An 18,043-nucleotide genomic window follows, 5' to 3' on the forward strand; every position below is an offset into this window, starting at 1 on the left:
ATCCTGCTCTGGCCGCTTGCAGCCTTTTTTTTTTTTTTTAGGCCATGAACAAAAACCTTTACAAAAGCGAATAATCCATTATCGCATGTGGGAGGTATTAATGCACATTGGAGAGTGGGAGCATGTAAAGTGCACGGCGAAAGAATAACCCTTGATGAAGAGAGCTTTTGCCACGGGCCGCTTATGCCGAGAAAGAACTGTGTGTAGTAGATTTAAAACAAAACACTGGGCTTTTAACATATTTGAAGGTCAAGAACAAACGATATAGTCATTTGACAAATCCGTCACCTTTGTTGTAAAATAACGTTACCTCAATATTGACCGAGGTATCAAAAAATATTGATTCTGTTCCAAAAATATTGCCGTCTAATGCCATTTTTTATTATTGCTTTGTCTGAAACGTTCCGCAACACGGCATTAAAGTAGATAACGCCACCAGGCCAAGTTACAGGGCAGATCTATGGAGAGGCGGCCCAGCTCACAGTAACAATGCCTTTTTTCCCTTTTTTTTTCAGTTTAATGCCCTACTGTGTAACATTCCAGGAAAAGCAACAACATTTCCATGGTGGCAAACACTCGCTATAAAAGTTACATAGTGCAGATTTAAATGTATTTGTATTTTTTCTATACTGTAAATTGTTTATATTTTGTTCATCTGATATATTTAGCGTTTAGATCAGTTCAAAATGCTCTAATGTTTACGCCGAGGTAATGGATCAGTTCCATTACATAATATAAAATTCATTGGCGTCAGAATTGCATCAATATCACAATACTGTATAGTACTTGTATCGCAAACGCCCAAAGCCGCGCCGCAACTCCAGCTGTTGGACCACTGCAAATACATTTATCACAGTATCGAGTCAGAATACTTTTATCATGTGAACAGCAGAAACTCCAGAGGATGGTATGTTCAAATGACCATTGGTTTTACAATTATATTACGATACAACAAGAATCTCGTTAGCGTGCAAACTTAATCTCTGTAATGAAAGCTAGAATATAGGAACACTTTTATATTGCTTTTCAATGTTTCCAGAGAAGAAAATCTACCCCAAGCGCCGTGGGATTTGTTGGAAAAATATAATATCTACACCAATATACAGTAAACAGAATAAGTATTGACTGTAGCTGCAGGGAATAGACTTGAAGCTAAGCCGAGCGCAGAACAAGTGAGTACATCGTTTCCCTTGTCACAGAACATCCTCTCCCGCAAAGAACAATCACATTCTCATGCTCGATGTCGTCTGCACCTCGTCTCCGCTCAGCTGCCTGATGAGGAATCTGGAAGTCTGCTGTGATCCGATTTGTAGCATCTGCTCCATCACCTTTTTACAAATCACAAAAAGCAGAAATGCCCATTCGGATTCGGCCAAGGGTCCTTGCCTTGTAGTGAGAATTATAGTGATTGTGCTGCCACTTGCTGCAAATCCGCACAACAAACCACTCCACAACACTGAAACACTGGGGAGATTTTGAATATTGTGTTGCTCACATTTCTATTTATGTGGCGGCACCTTGTAAGAGCCCTCATGGGCAGTAGCTGAGAAAACCAAAGCAGTTGTTTCATTAGGGAGTGCCAGTGCTACAGTCCATATAATAAAGACTGTTGGATTGGTGGACCTTTTTCACTAATAGTCAAAACAAATGGGGCGAAGCATAAATTCAGCCTGAATGCCTTCTAATCTGCCAAAGATATGCTGTAAAAAAAGTTCTTCTAAAGCCTCTCTTTGTCTCTCCTTATTCAAGCCGGTTAATAGAAAGAACTTAATGACTTATTGAATCATTGTTCATTTGTACGTCTAGCGTCTTGTTCATTTATCAGTCTAGTCAGTGGAAGGATATTTCCAAAATGTTTCTCCACAATTTTAGCCACTGAGATTTACGAGCCGGGTTCAGGCACAATCAAACACCTGCAGGCAAGTACTGGGGCTGTGAAAGAGGAAGAACTAAAATAAATCATATGGAGGCCCAAGTCCTCCGCAGAATAAGAATAAGGTCATGGTAAATAATGTGCAGCTTCCAGTTGAGAGGAAAATGCTAAAAAACCTTTAACCTCACAATGCTGATTAGGGGTTTCTATGATGTACACTTTCTGGTGAAGAGTCTGGTGAATGTTCCACCCTTATGCATTAACTCTATCTTCATTTATTCAATTAAAAGGGGTTTTAATTTCCACAAAAATGTAATACTCGGTTTGGTGAAGTCTCGGTGGACATTGATTTCCAAGTTGTATTACATTTTGTGCAACATTTCAAGATTAAATGTATTCTCATTTCATGGAATTTTGCCTAAACCGTTCAACCCCTAAAAATCAGTCTGAAAAAGGCATAACAACATCGCCATCGAGAAAAGAAGGATTTCGACAATGCCTTAACAGTGCCAATATAATTGATTACTCATTAATGGCTTGAGGAATATCTATTAACTTTGTTCTGTATAGAAGAAAAATATAAAATGTACCACCTGAGACCCAGCATAATAAATAAAAGGCTCATCATTAGTTTTACTTCGGTAAAACATTTTTCACCAAAATGCAACTTAAAGGCGTAATGGACGATTTTTCGGTGATTTGAGAACGCAGGTGGAAGTGCACATGCCACTCCCCCGTGTGGACTGATACAACACACACGTTCCGTCTTCTTCTGAGTCAGCTCGAACTCTCTTTCTGCGTCTTCATTTTGTCCCGTACACTGAGGGAACTATATTATGATAGATCAATGCGCTTAGGCACGCGGAAACGTGGGGACGAACCGCACGCGGCTGCAGGTGAGCAGTAGGTGCGTTTTATGATTGATACGTGGCAGGACTAATCGGCCGTCCACGCCACGAGGAAATAAGACTCAGATTTGGGCCAAAAAAATCGTCCATTCAACCTTTAAAACAGCTGCTCTCAGTCGATTGTCAGAAACTAAGACTAGACAAGAATGTGACTCCCAAACAGAGGACTTTAAGAAGGTCAACTATTCAGATACACAGCTAAATTCATAACAACTATATCTCCCTTTGCTCATTACTGGAAAATTCCACATCCAACTTTGAAGCAGACTGAAAGACAATAAACTCATGTAGCCCATCAGTAGGACTTCATATTTGTGTTTGAACTATAAGTGGTCTCATTAGCATCACCCAAAAACTTGGTATGTGCTCCCGTCTCCACCAGATCCTCAGCGTACTGCCAGTCCTCCACACTGGTGAGTGCATCAGGCAAGAATCATGAAGTTTCATGAAGTTTCTTGTACTCATTTCACCAAACCTTGGGCTAGTTGTGTATTTCCGTCTAACAGAAGCATGCAGCATATACCACAAAGCTCTTATTTCTTGTCCACAGTCCAAAGTTATTTTTACTGTACGCCCTGGATCTGATGCAAACCCCCTTGGCGCTATGACACTATTATGACACATTACGCCTGGCAGCCAACTCAATACGCATGCATTTTGCAGCAATCAATGCAATCATAATATACAATTTGTTTCATGGAACTGGGTGGAATAAATATTCAGTGAATGCTTGGTGACGTAACTATTCAAAAGACTGGTTTTGTGTAAACGATTCCTGTGCTGAAAAGCTGAGGATGAATTCTCTGGCGGGGACAGTTGGTCGTGTTCAAAGATCCTCATTTCAGTCGCTGCCAATTTATCTGGGCAACTTGAAGCAATACATGGAGTGAAATGCCTCGTAATTTAGATGACAAACTGCAGATGGAGAAGCAGATGTTGCCGGCAAGAAACAGTTTACAGAAGCGAATATGACAAAAGGTGGAAAATCCATGGAGGTCAATCTATGCAAAGCCCATTGACAGAACGGACGCGGATGAAAAATGTGATTTACATTGGTTTGTAACATTTTCTTTTCACTTCGCAATTGTCTGCCACTTTGTGTTGCCCTTTCACGAAAAATGCCAGTACAATATATTTATGTTTGTGATTAAATGTGGAAAAAAGGTCGAGGGGTACGAATAATTTTGCAATGGTCTTTTCAAAACAACTAAATATTCCTTTTACTATATTTAAAGGAGAGATATGTCGTTTTCTCATTTACCCACTCAAAGTTGTATTATAAAGTGGTTCATACACGTTTGAATAATCTTTATTGTTATTGCTGACTAACCTCAATACACGGCCACTGCTTCTTACTTAATTGGTTTCTTTATTATTTTTCCTTCATCACTGACAGGATTCAGCAGCAATGCGTCGTCGTTTTGGAACAAATAAAAATAAAATCCATTGCTCGCTACCGTGAACTGTAGCTCTCCAAGATCCTTGTTTCTGATGACGTTTACGGCGACGTAGCAAAAAGAGGTCATGGAAATAAGTGGAGTAGTTAATCAATATATATAATGATCCACAGGTGTCATAGATTATAACTATAGTGCAGACAAAAGCATAATAGTGTGTACGTCTTCTTTAAAACCGTCTAACCTTGTCGTTCCAACATGTTTTGAAATGTATGTGATCCTTGTATTAGTTTGGCGGTCTATTTCCTCTCTCAAATCCTCCCCATTAGATTTTTAATTTGACATAATCGCAGTTCGCTTGGCATTTTTCCACCCGAATATTTCTTGTGTTTTAAAATGTAGTTCCAAGGAAAGAAATGCATCCATTCTTGCTTGATCTTTCTATGCATAAACCCGTCTGCCTTGGCCTTCCAATAGATGACCCTTGAAAACTGTCAGCCTACACATGCTATTAAAAGCTGCCCCGCGGTGCAGCTCGGCACTACTCTGGCCTCTTCCCTCAGTCCACTGCAGCCTCCCCAGAGCATTCCTTTTACATAACCCAGCACGTAAAACGCGTCTGATAGTCTTGCACCTTTGTCACTCTGGCTGAAGATGGCCAGGTTCTGTCCGCCCACAGCGTGCATGGTGAACGGGTGATCCCTGGGAACGTGGAGCGAGGCGTCCTTCTCTCCCAGGGCATCCAGGCCACTCAACTCTGCGCTCAGTTTGAAGCTGACCTGGGAAACACACGCCAAAGGGTAAAGATCAACGACAATCTTTACATCGGGGCGAAACGGTGAACCAATATTCCCGAGTGAGGGAAGAAAACATTCATCAACATTGAGTTTATTGATTTATTTTGTTCCGCTTCTTTCCACTGGGGCAATAAATGACTGTTGATGTGATAATATAACGCTTTTCAATTCACTTTCATTTAGAAATCACTAGTTTAAATGAATTAGATGGCAAGATTAGTTCGATTTGTTTTTTTTATTTTACATGATCTAAATAACAATATTCAGATGATATTTTAACAACTCATCAGAAATGTGCTTGTAAATGTCTTGATTTGAGGTTCAGGTATCACCAAAAACGTGAAAGGATCGTGAAATTAACCACAAATAACATATGCTAAAATGTCATATTCAAGAGCCTTTCGCAATCTAATTGAATAATCACCACGTTAATCGATTCCTAGAATAGTTGGAAATCATTAGTGTTCTATCCAAAACATTTATTGCAATATTATCCCTTTTCAATACATCGCCACTTCCAACTCCTCCAGTGAACGTAAAAGCACAGATCAAACAGAATAGACTACGCGTCACATGCATTTTTATACTTCATGCAATTTTAATGTGCGAATAAAGCGCTCTAATATAATCTTACCTCGGATTTCCCTTGCTTCCTGGAAGGTTTGAAAAAAGAAAAGAAAAAGAAAGATGGATTTTAATTGAACCCAAAGCTAAGACTTAAATTATTCAACATTGTAACGCGATCCTGAGAATTATTTTTACTTTCTAATAGTGATTTTCCCGACGTCTCCCTTCTCCGGTGCTTTTCCCCACTGATGAGACAAGTACTTTGGCACCTGCAGGGGAAAAACATAAATAATGCATCAAACACATTATCAATGAATTAAACAGTATTACGGACTGAATAAGCCGTTTCAGTTGTGTGCGAAATTAATGCTGGATGTCAAAAACTCTACAAGAAAAGGTTTATGTTAGTATTAGTCACTATGTTAAGACCCGGGAGATATTTTCTGCATTTATTCCATATGTCCACCATCTGATAAAAAATAACTATCAAGCTCCTGGGAAGGTACCAAAATAAATTAAAAGAAAGCTATGACCCACTTATTTACAGTCAAATCACCCATTCTAGGAGGAATCGGGGTCAGATTGTGCTCCAAACCCACACAAAGAAAGATTCTAAAATAACCACAACAACAAAAGAATTACTTTATGACAAGTCAAGTTGGTGTAATCTTTCATTCATTCGGGAGAAAAGGACTCACGTGTGAAGACTTTAATTTAAACTTTAATAAAATCTAATTGTTTTGTTAAATTAGCTTCAGCTTTGAAAGATGAATTGTCAGAACCACACAAATGCTCACCCTAACCCTTGTACAGTCGGTCAGCAGCAGCTTTACTCCTTCATGTAGCTGTTAATTACCAAAGGAAATATGTGCAGAGCTCGTTTCCACTTATAATTAGAGTAAATCTACAGAGTCTCAGCGTCACAGAGATTACAGCACATTGTTTGTGCTCAATGTTTCAGGGCCAGTTTCAGTATGGAAAATCAGGAGCAACAACAGTAAATTGTGCTAGCTAGCGTTCCTTGTCCGTCACATCCATGGTCAAAAGTAGTGAATTAAGTAATTAAGTTGATAATTTACAAACCTTTACAAGCCACACGCCTTTGCTTTGTTTGACACCGGTTAAATTAACTTCTCCTTTGTTTGACATTGTTTCATTCAAGCACAAAACTCACTAAAGTTGCACTGTTTTGTTTTGATGAAAGTTGTTTGTGGAACGTTTAATTAAGAGGCGGAAATGCTGGTTGAAAATTGAACTTCCTGTTTTGGTAACTTTCACAATAAAACGAATCGCTACTAAACAATCTGACGTTTATATGCCAGGTAAAATAAAAATAAAATGTGTTTAAAAAACATAATAAAAATAAGGAATATGTTGGGTTGGATGAATAAATGAATGAATATTAATATTTGTAAAATAACATGTTTTCTGTTATTTCATTTTAGACCTAAAATGCTATATTCCACCACTAAAACAAAATCCAATTTCTACAGTTTTATACGCCTAATCATCTAATATTATATTACGTGAAAACGGCATTGTACCTGCAAAATACTAGCCTATTTAAATAGAATACTGTGCATATTTACAGAAATCATGCAGATGGTATAATTATTACTCATCCCTTTTGGGTAGGAAAAAACTTTCCCAGTTTTGTAGTCTCTCCAGCCACCACAAACCTTTTCTGCACAAAAGCTGCAGCTCCATTTTGCTAATATATTATGCATTGGTTGGGTTCGTTTCAAGTTGGCATCATCAGTGCTTGAAAGTAAGTGCACTGTATTGATTTATGTAAATGTATCAAACTATAAGGCAACAAGCAAGAGGAATAAGAAGAAGAAAAGTACCTCAATGAAGTATGAGTATTGAATTAATTATTAAGTATTGAAGAATGGCATTTCAACCTTGGAAATTGTCCACAAAGATAATTCAAATGCTTTCATAACACATTTATATTACCATACAGTAATTTTCATTACGTCTCTTATGCCTGTAGTAGGTTATAACCTTAATTAATGTATTTGTTTTGTCTGCAAAGCCTAGTAGACCTAGTTTGTGCACCCATAATTTGACCTGAGAGTAGCTGCTTCATGGGTGCACTCATTATTTCAGGAAATAAATTATGTATGTAAAGATTGAGACCAAAGTAAATTAAGATTAGCTTTCCAGGGCATTAACATAAATCATCAAAGAGTCTGTAGTATGTTTATCTGAGCATTGAAGACCAAAACACATTTATATATATATATATTTTTTGTTAATAGACATTAGTAAATAAACGTATATATGGTCGTTTTCTATGTTTAAAAAAAGTTAATATTTACGAGTTATTTTGGATTATATTTAAGAAAAATACATTATTTGCAATTCAACATATATTGTCTTAAACATAAATAAAGCTGTAGTTATAGCTTTTCTCACCTCTATAAGTGTATGTCGCCATCTTGTGGTCATCAGTGAACTACAAGTGCTAAGCTTTCTCTACAGTCTAAAATAGGCATTTTTTGTTTTTATGATTCACTATTACATCATATCAAAACCTCATAGTGTGAGCTTTATTAAGAAAAACAATGGTAAATATTCGAAATTAACTATCAAATCTAAACACTTGCTTATTCCCTGAACACAAGGCCATCATTGTAAACCTTCTGCAGCCACATCCTGTGATCAAGTTAATTAAGGGAAACATCTCATTTAGATTGGAGGGTGGAATCAGATCTGTTGTTTAGTCCTATTTTTCACCCCATGCATGATGTCAATTTTTAATCAATTTCCCTTCTGGTTTAAGCTTGGTTTATATTTTGATTAAAGAAGCTCTTGGTCGAGCTAAGACATGCCCTGCACATCAATTAATCGACTAGAAGAGGGTGTGGTCCGCATAAATCTTTCATAATCCCAATGAAATATTTAGCCAGCTATTAAATATTTTGGTCGACCAACACATCAACGGATTAAGTTTATCATTTATTAGTTTATATCATTAGTTCATCATCCATCATCCTCTTCGTTTTAGATACTCTCTCACACGTGGTGGTCAACAGCATTGTCAAACTTCAAAGCCTGCAGCACTCTTATGGACACGTCAATGGAAATGTTTGGCAGCCCGCAGTGCAAATCGACAGCATGAATGTACTGCCCACAATGGCGTCCAGTGGTTCAGATGGATCTCTCAGCATGTGCATGACTGAAAGTGCACAGAGTGGCCCCTGTCGTGTGGTCAGCCCTCATCCCCCGCTCCCTATCGCCGTCATTGCCAAGCGTTGAAAGCGTCGAAGGCCGGACGTCGTCCTGGCACCATGCAATCTCAGTTGTACACAGTATTTGAAATCCAGTCCAAGTTTGTTATCAGTGCAGATAATCAAAATCCGCTTTCATCATGGGTAATATGAACTTGGCTCTGATTGGCAGAGAGCGTTTGGGTATTTCCCACAAGGTCATCCCCATTTGGAGGCAAAGGAGAACACATTTTGAAAAATACTACTTTATTTGCAGGTTATAGTTTTGTATATTTATATTCAAACAGTTATGGTCTTGTATGGTTAATGATTTGTTCAAGCGTCGATAAAGTCCAAGTTTCTGTCTAAATTTGGATATGGTTTATCCAATTTCTAGACTTATTTGATAATAAGTAATTTAGGCCTACATTTAGTCAAACTCTTGCTTGACTTGGCCCCTTTTTAGTTACAGCAAAAAACAGTTTGAGCCTGTGTAGACTTTTCCTGGTTTAGCATTCAGTTGAGACGCTAACACTTCACATTTCATTTGAGACTTTTGATTTTTATCCTTTTTGATGTGGTGTGTGTGCGTGCAAGTGTGTAACCCCACAATCAACACTAGCTACACAAAGCTCTGGCATACAACCTTGTTCAAACCTATATTGATTTACCACTTGCCCTCTGTAACCTGTAATGAATAAATTACACGACACAGTTTGACAGTAATGTCTGAGAAACCATTGTTTCATTTCCACAGTGAGAGGCTGCAGTGGGCTGAAGGACCGTTTCCATGGCAGCTTCAGTCTCAGAGCAGTTTAAAGCAGGAAGCCAGACGGAAAAGGACTAAATTGGTCCAAATGCTTGTGTTGGTTCAGTGAAAAGTGCTGTGGGCTATAACAGACAGGCAGCAGATGTAAGGGATAGTAGCTCTTAAAGGGATAGTGTACAGAATAGATGCATAAATGTTGTCAGACAATAACAGTTTTTTAGGAATAGGCTAAACAGTACATGTCATTTATTGCATGCATGATATTCTACTATTGAAATGCTAAATAAGGACACACAATATCAAATACACTGCATTGTCTTCAATGTGTTACATGGTGCCATACTAACAACTCTGCTAACATCAGATACTTTTGTAATTGTAAACCCAGATCTATATGGAATACTGACTATTTCTATGAGTCTAGGGTACTTGTTATCACAGTTTAAGAGCAATCAACTTTAAATAGGTTTGATACATTTGTATTTATTTTATGAAGTGTGAATCACGCCTGAAAGTTAAGCAGGCCTAACAAATCCCCACATTAACCAGATGAGGGTGCTATAATCATGACTTGCAGAAAGCACCAGCATCAGAAAGACTGTGTAAGGGAAATTCATCCCCAAAGGAAATTATTTTTGTTTCAGACCTGCAGCAAGCAACAGAAGTAATAGAGCTTCCAAAAATATTAAAAACAAAAATAAAATTTCAAGCCCAAAGTGAAAATAAAGTAACATACATAATTTAACTTGTAAAACATATATTACCTTCAAAACATAATTACATTTGTATTTATTTTATATGGTTGTTGATTCCTGTCACTTCTTCCTAGCCTCTTAATCTAAACCCATTTAATCCAGGAAGCTTCCTCTAACCTCTCCTTCATTATTAAATACTGTATTACCACTCAGTTTAGGTCTCAGGTTTCACTTTCACTCACCAGGCAACCATGTACCTATAAGATTACAATGTGATTAATTAATTGTGCTGACTACATGTCTCTGCACCAGTGGAGAAATGAAGGAAACTAAAAAATAAGATAATTCATACGCTTATTTCATTTGTGCCTAATGATTTGTGTGCGTTGTCAAGTCTTTCACATTGTCCCAGTTTAGCCTTGTAAAAAAAAAGTCTCAATCTCAATGGGTTTCAAATTCTGATCTGTAAGAACTTGAAATACGTAATGAATTATTTCTATGGACTTTACTCAACAACTGCTTCATTTATTGTATTAAGAGAAATACAAAAACATACATTTGTTGAGTCCTGAGTTGATTCAGAAAAGCCTGCATGTTTCAAGGCATTTTTGTTGTTTGAACACATGTGAAACCCTTATTTCAATACAAACCCAAACAAAACCACATGAAAAGGTTACACACTTTAAAGTATAGGGAATGTACTTGTTGCCATGGTGGTCTGAATCACCTATTTAAACAATAATTCTAAACGTTGATTTTAATTTTTATTGTTTCCTTGTTAGCGGTCACAACAGAAGGTTCTGAATTATTGAACTATCTTGGATTTAATTACATGTCTTGGAGAGAAAAAATGTAATAAACTCTCATTATTTGCAATGCAAACCAAACAACAATATAACTACACTTTGAGATTCACATAATTGTATGCAAAGTATATGAGTTAAAGAGTTTAATATCTATTTGTATTCATAGACTTTTCATTTAGTATTTATCCACTGTGGGACAAATAAAGGTTGTCTGTATTTGTCTGTATTGAGATTCTTCTTGCCTGATGAAATGCACAGCAGTTCAACAGCGGCGGTCAAATCTGTGGGAAGAAAAGCTCATGAATGAACACAGTTGGTTGACCACGATATTTAAACCTTCAGTATCAGAGTCAGTGTTGGTTCTGTTGGGAGGGGGGCAGGCTAATATAAATACAACCAGCGCAGTAGACACAAGACCTGGACAGACCAGACTGCACCGCCTCACTGGGCAAAGCTGCAGGATTTGGGCTTCAAATGTGGCTTTGTTGTTTTTAAGACTTTACAGTTCATTTTTGCATTATATTCTTCCACCAAACCACTCCACTAAGCCTTTTTGTACAAGGCATTTTGCTCTTACTTCAGCAATCATCACCTGCCTTGTCCTGGTCATTGGTTGTGTTAAAAAAATAAATGTTTTTTTTTGCCTTCATTTTTCCGTCACAGATGTTATAATGAATAGTAGAAAGTTTAATGCATATCAAGATCATTTTAAAAAGCCATAGTCACGTCATAAAGATTCAAAATCATCTATTATTCCTGAACTCAAACCCATGTGTTTGTCACCGAAGAGTGTGTTTTCATTGACATTGAATACTTGGCTTGTCGAGACACTCCACAGTGCGATAAATGTAATCTGAGATGTGACTGTTCCATGTGCGTATATGCTTAAGATAAGATAAGATAAGATAATCCTTTATTGTCCCACATGGGGAAATTTCATTGGTGCAACGCAGGTAGATACAGAGGTAGATACAGAAGAACAGATCACTTATAGGAAGTCTGAAAAACACTTTCAGTAGAAGATCTCCTATAAATAAATAAAAACTCCCATAGACAAATAAATAAATAAATAACATTGCATGTGATCCCGACAGTAATTGCACATGAATATGTGTCACAACAGCACATAGATTGCACATGAATTTCACAGTAATTGCACATGAATTGCACATGAATTCCAACAGCAATTGCACATACGACAGAATTGCACATCAGTATTAGGTTAGGTCAGTATTGCGCCGGGATAACGTGACGATCTCCGGGTAAGACGACTGTTCTCCGCAGTTTCATGAGTTCCTCCTTTGTGGAAACGCGGTACGGCGCCGGGGGGCGGGGCCGGAGCCGGGGGGCGGGGCCGGAGCCGGGGGACTCAGAGCCAAAACACATCGCAACGACACGACGAAAACACTCAATCCAGCCGAATAAAGTCAAAACAAGTTCATTTAAAGCGATTCCAGTGCGTGTCCCGATCGTTCGTGAAGTTCCTCTTTCATATAAACGTGTATATAAACGTGTACCGACGACACGCCGTACTTTAGCGCGGCCGGAGGGCGCGGGGGGGGGGGGGGGGGGGGCTGGTGGGCTCGCTCGGAGCTAGCTCACGTCACAACAACACAACGAACGCAACGAAAAACGCTGAAATCCAGCCGAAAAAAGTCCAAAACAGTTGAATTAAAAAACTATTCCAGCGCGTGTCCATGCTTGTGGTTACACTCAACAGAGGCTGCGTATAGTGGTGTAATTTTCCTTGGACGGCTGGATGTTTTCAAATTACTATAGGAGCCAATGGGATTATATGTAATTCAATGTAGTTACTGGCCTATAATCATATTTACTACAGTCTATAAGGGTAACGGCACAACAGAACATTGTCACCCTCAGTATTAGTTATATTCACTCAGTTACTGTCATTTTGAATACATTTTGAATACATTTTAACATTATAAATTATCACTTAGTTACTTGTACTTGAGTGATATTCACTTAATATAACAAGCCTTTATGATTGGAATATTTGTGTTTCAAAATATCTGCAGTAGCTATTATGGTCTATTCCAGAATACCAGAATCTGGGCAAAATAGTATATTTTGTAATTCATATTAAAGACGGATCCATCCAAACAGTTGCCTAGGTCCACCAAATATCTTTTCACTGATATTATTCAGGCGATTACATTACATTTACATTGACTTGAGTACATGTTTTGGCTACATACTGCTTCTGTCAGTGATAGAGTTACATCTGCTGACAGACGCTTACGCTGCAGAGAGCTCATCTGTCTTCAGCGCCGATGGAGGCAGCGCTTCCTGCTGCTGCTATTCTGAGATTCAATGTATTTTGCACTTTCCTCACTTCACAACTCTACGGTTTGCACAGTTTATTTTGAGATGATCTTGGTAGGAAAATGCGATGGCAATGTTCAAAAAAGTGCTCATTTTGGTGACTTGAGATAAGTGAATATTTATATACCACTATACAGCCTTTTCACAAACTGGTCATTACCTAAAGGCCCATAATGTTAAGACATTTTCATGGATCAATAATGTTATATTGTGTAAATAGGCAAACCTTCAACTCTATAAATACTCCCAAGCAAAGATTAATCCAGATTAATATATAAAAAGGTGACCTTTGTGAGGTGTTACAAAATGAAATGCAATGTACCACACCATTGTTAATACAAGATAAGTTGGAATACAATGAGGTATTGAATGGCAACAGAAAACACCAGACAGCTGATATGAAGATGCCTATTTAAGCATCAGAGTTCATTGACCGTTAGTGGAAACACAGAACAGCACAGGTGATGTGCACATGTGCCCTGCTGGATTGAGGCCCCAAATAGTGACTGTGTAGAATAATCCTTCACTGGTTTACTCCAGTCTGCAGAGAGATCTAGCAGCCCTCTGTGCTGCTGTGTGCACAAACACACCGGTGTTGTGGTTCAGGAGCGGACAGATGGCTCATAATAGCATTTGTATTTGTTTCCATATAGAAATGTAATATAGTATTTCATAATATAACAAGATTCAAATATGTGGTGAGCGTCAACCAACCTTGAAAAAGTGTTCAATTTGAGTATAATTAGTCATATAAATGGGAGAGTCAGGCACAATATGGCAGAAAATGATGACATCTATTTATTTTATTTTTTGTTTATCATTTGGTACTGTTTTGGTGGCTGGTGTGCCACGTAGCCAGTGTCTAGTTAACTAAAGACGATTGAAAAACAGTGGTGGACTAAATAAGTATACTGTATGTCAAAGTAGGGCACAGCACAAACATGAGTGATTCTCACCTCATTGGGAAGAAGAACTCAATGCAAGTTTTTATTCACTTGACATGGGCCTAATTATAGCAGACAACAGCAGATAGTGGTTTCAAGAATATTTGACTGCGATTTTGAAGGCGATGTTTTTTCTCTTAGAAAGCAGATAGGGTGGGAAATATAACAATTATGTATAACAAGTCTGTAATTTGATAGAATAAGGAAATAACTACAGCCCCTATACGATGTACGAAAGTGTATTTCGGGGAGCGCCTTCGCTCGGCTCTTTCCGGCTCTTTCCGTCATGTTGACTCGCCTCTCGCTGCTCAGACTGCTTTATGCATGGCTTTATGTCTGGCGCACGGAGCATGCGCGGTCGCCATGTTACGGAGCTCCCGCCCCTTCAGCCCCGTCACAGCGCCACAGCAGCGGCACAGGCTTCACTGAGCAGCGCTATCAGAGGACCAGTGATACAGCAAAACACACAGCGCCAGTGGAACTCACTGGGATGGATTAAAGCTTTTTCACGACGACGCATAGACGCCATTTGATGTTTTATGGAACTGTGCATCGGATTCAAGGTTGATGGTTTTGATTTTCTTTCCCTTTGAGCTCATCGAGCAGTGAAAACGGTCCGTGTTTAGCTGCTAGCCGGTGACTCCTCTATCCGGCTAGCACCTAAATCCAGCGCTGACTCACACGGCAGCTCCTCCGTAACGATACCAAAGGATCTTACAAGTTGTCTTGTTTATGAAACCACCAACATGTTTGCTCTCGATTAAATCGTTTAAATCGGATAACACCGGGAAACTTCCCAGGCATCAGCTGACTTTAGCTTTAGCTGTTCCGCCGCTAGCCTCTGAGCTCTGAAGCTAACGGACAACAGCGGCTGTGCATGGGAGCCACAACTTTGACCTAATAATCAACACAGTCGCACGACATCTGTTCTGATATTTCATTTTTGGTTGTGCAGTCTAAACGTGTTGTGTCAAGACGGCGCCCTCAACGCACTGCAAGTTTACAGCATACTGTCAGAGACCGACAACCTCCCGGATCTTCTCCAAATGCATCATCCGGAGCCCGCCGCAGACTCTGGCAGTGGCAGGAAGATGGCGCATCAGGCCGTCTTCCACCGGAGGGGCAGCAACACGGGCAGCGGGAGCGGCACGGTGCTGTCACCACCGGCAAACTCCGTGGTTAATAACAGCCACGTCGCAGCGGATGAGTTTCAGCCTGCCCTGTTGATGCAGTGCCAAGCGCCCGCTGGCTCTTCCTCCCCGGGTCCTCAACATCCTCCGCCCCACAGCCTGAACCTGCTGTCCCAGGCCCAGGCCACCGGGTCACAGACCAAGAAGAAGAGTGGTTTCCAGATCACAAGCGTCACCTCAGCTCAGGTCTCTGCCAGTACTAACAATAGTATTGCAGAAGACACGGAAAGTTATGACGACTTGGATGAGTCTCACACCGAGGATCTGTCCTCCTCTGAAATCCTGGATACGTCTCTTTCCCGGGCTAATGATGTGGTCGGAGCTGAGAGGAGCTCCTCTGAGGAGACGCTGAATAACTTCCATGAAGCAGAGACCCCTGGAGCTGTCTCACCAAACCAACCGGCCCACTCCATGCTCCAGGCGCACGGTGGGGCCATGGTAAACGGGACCATGCATCACCATCATCATCATCAACAACACCATCCTAACCAAGCCCAAGCATATACTGGGAATCCCCCGTCGGCTGGAGCTTTACCCAACGTCAACCTGAAAATGCCTTCAAACGTGGGGGCCCCTCAGAGTGTTTCCCAGGCTGCCCCTCCAGGTGTGAGGGCGCAGGCTGTGGGCGTCATGGCCCCAGGAAGTGTGGCTGGAATGCAGTGCTCTGCTGTGGGCACTGCAGTTAGTATAGTTAATCCCCAGAGCAGTGTTAGTAATGTGAATATGTCGTGCTCTGCCAATGTGCCTGCGAGAGGGGGAATTAGCACAAGTGCTAGCAGTAGCACTTCTGGTTTCCCTTTCAAAGTGATAAGCGGCAGTGGAGCTAACCTTACACCCAAGTCTCTTTCCCCCATTCAGCAACAAACCAACCAAAACTCCAACATAACTATGAATCCTTCTAGTTTTGCTGCTGCTACCAGTGCCTCAGGAGGGACGGGGGTCAGTAGTGTCCAGGGACGGGCTGCCGCTGTGCCTCCTGTCAGTGCTCCACACACTGCTGTACCCCAACAATCGGCACAGGCCCACCCTGCTCCTGCCACGGTCACCACCAGCTCACGCTTCAGAGTTGTGAAGCTGGATTCCAGCTCGGAGCCCTTTAAGAAAGGCAGATGGACTTGTACAGAGTTTTATGATAAGGAGACCCCAGCCTCTGCCTCAGACAGCGGCTCAGTTAGTGTGCGGCAGTATGTGAGCGAGAACTTCGCTGGTCCCGCCGAGCGTGAGACCACCAGTGGTAGTTCTGTGAGCAGCAGTGTGAGCACTTTGAGCCATTACGCTGACGGTGTGTGCAGTGGGGAGTCTACACAGCACGCCCAGGACTATGCCTCTACTCCCCAGGGGTTTCAGCCCATCGCCCCTGGAGCTATAAACCACATGTACGCCCAGGATGCCATATCCCAGGTCAAGACTACAGTGGCCCAGGCCAATGCCCACCTCCCTACTTCTATGACCAGTCTCCTGTCCCAGCAGCTCACCTACGCACAGGCCGTGGCGAGTCAGCCCACCGGCCCCGGCCCTGTCCCAGTTCAACCACAGAATGTGAGCTACCCTGTCCCACAGCAGGCTGCCCCAGGGCAGGGGAGGCCTGAGTACACGCTCTCTAATGTGGTGGGCTCAGCCAACAGTCAGATGATGCCTCAGCCCCTCCAGGCCTCTTCTGTGCCGCTGCATGTTGGGGCCATGGGTGCACAGTCTCACCTGGATGCCCCGCAGCAGAAGCCACTGTCTCTTCTAACACAGATCCAGACACCAAGCATGGCCCCACTGTCAAGTATTCCACTCCACAACCAGAAGAATGACTCCCAAACCGCTGCCCTGCCCGGGAGTGCAGGGGGGAGGCTTGCCCTGGACTCCAGCATCGCCCAGGTCCACGCTGCTCAGGCCGCCCTGTACGCCAGTCTGCCCTCCTTCACCACCACCCAGCTGCAGGACGCACAGAGACTGCTCCTCCAGCACCAGTCGTCTCTGCTGGGACTACCCAAGGTCCCAGGAGCTGAAGCCGGGAGTGCTTTTGCTGCTGGACAAGAAGACAATGCTGCCGCCAGTGCCTTAATGTCCACCACCAAGACTGTCGATGGAGAGGATGAAGGGTAAGACCGTTACACTTTTTCAAATGTACACAATGATTGACACATTTCAACATCACGAGAAAGTAGTTTACAATCAGCAGCCCGTGAAGTTTCAAATTCAAAACAATTTTTCTTATTAACATGGTAGCCTCACAAATATTACATATCTGCTGAGTATCAGGTCATTTGCCCTGTTAAAGCCTATTTAAGGTCTGTGATGGAGACACTGTGCAGGCCCCAGCTGGAGGTGACGTCTCATGCTTTTATCAAGAGTCTGCAGTGATTTCACATTTTGGCAGTTTCCGTTGTAAGCTCAATAGCTCTTTATTTCATTATTGACAAGTATTCTTTATTTATGGTTACAATGTTATAAGTATCTCGTCTCCCATTTTGCGTGTTAAGAAAACTCCATGTTAAGTGGAGGAAGCGATGTGTCTTTACTTGTTGATGTAGAAGGTTTCAAAATCAGA

At 41.0% G+C, this 18,043-nt stretch overlaps 2 protein-coding genes across 2 annotated transcripts in view; one reads left to right on the forward strand and one right to left on the reverse strand.

The window, feature by feature from the left end:
• The window catches only part of LOC140359896 (general transcription factor IIF subunit 2-like), a 63,470-nt gene extending 56,695 nt beyond the window's left edge, over positions 1-6,775 (reverse strand). Inside the window, exons 1-4 of the mRNA XM_072445137.1 lie at positions 6,626-6,775; positions 5,738-5,811; positions 5,610-5,628; positions 4,813-4,957 (exon numbers count right to left, since the gene is read on the reverse strand). Of these exons, the coding sequence (XP_072301238.1) occupies positions 4,813-4,957; positions 5,610-5,628; positions 5,738-5,811; positions 6,626-6,691 (304 nt within the window). The 5' untranslated portion in view covers positions 6,692-6,775. The remainder of the gene's footprint in view (positions 1-4,812; positions 4,958-5,609; positions 5,629-5,737; positions 5,812-6,625) is intronic.
• Positions 6,776-14,666: 7,891 nt separating this feature from the next.
• Positions 14,667-18,043, forward strand: part of tsc22d1 (TSC22 domain family, member 1) — a 34,196-nt gene continuing 30,819 nt past the window's right edge. The window contains exon 1 of the mRNA XM_072445138.1: positions 14,667-17,594. Coding sequence (XP_072301239.1) covers positions 15,361-17,594 — 2,234 coding nt within the window. The 5' untranslated portion in view covers positions 14,667-15,360. The remainder of the gene's footprint in view (positions 17,595-18,043) is intronic.

Source organism: Eucyclogobius newberryi, unplaced genomic scaffold, assembly GCF_026437365.1.
Source record: "Eucyclogobius newberryi isolate DKJ021-1_F unplaced genomic scaffold, fEucNew1.0.hap1 SCAF_14, whole genome shotgun sequence".
Taxonomy (NCBI): Eukaryota; Metazoa; Chordata; class Actinopteri; order Gobiiformes; family Gobiidae; genus Eucyclogobius; species Eucyclogobius newberryi.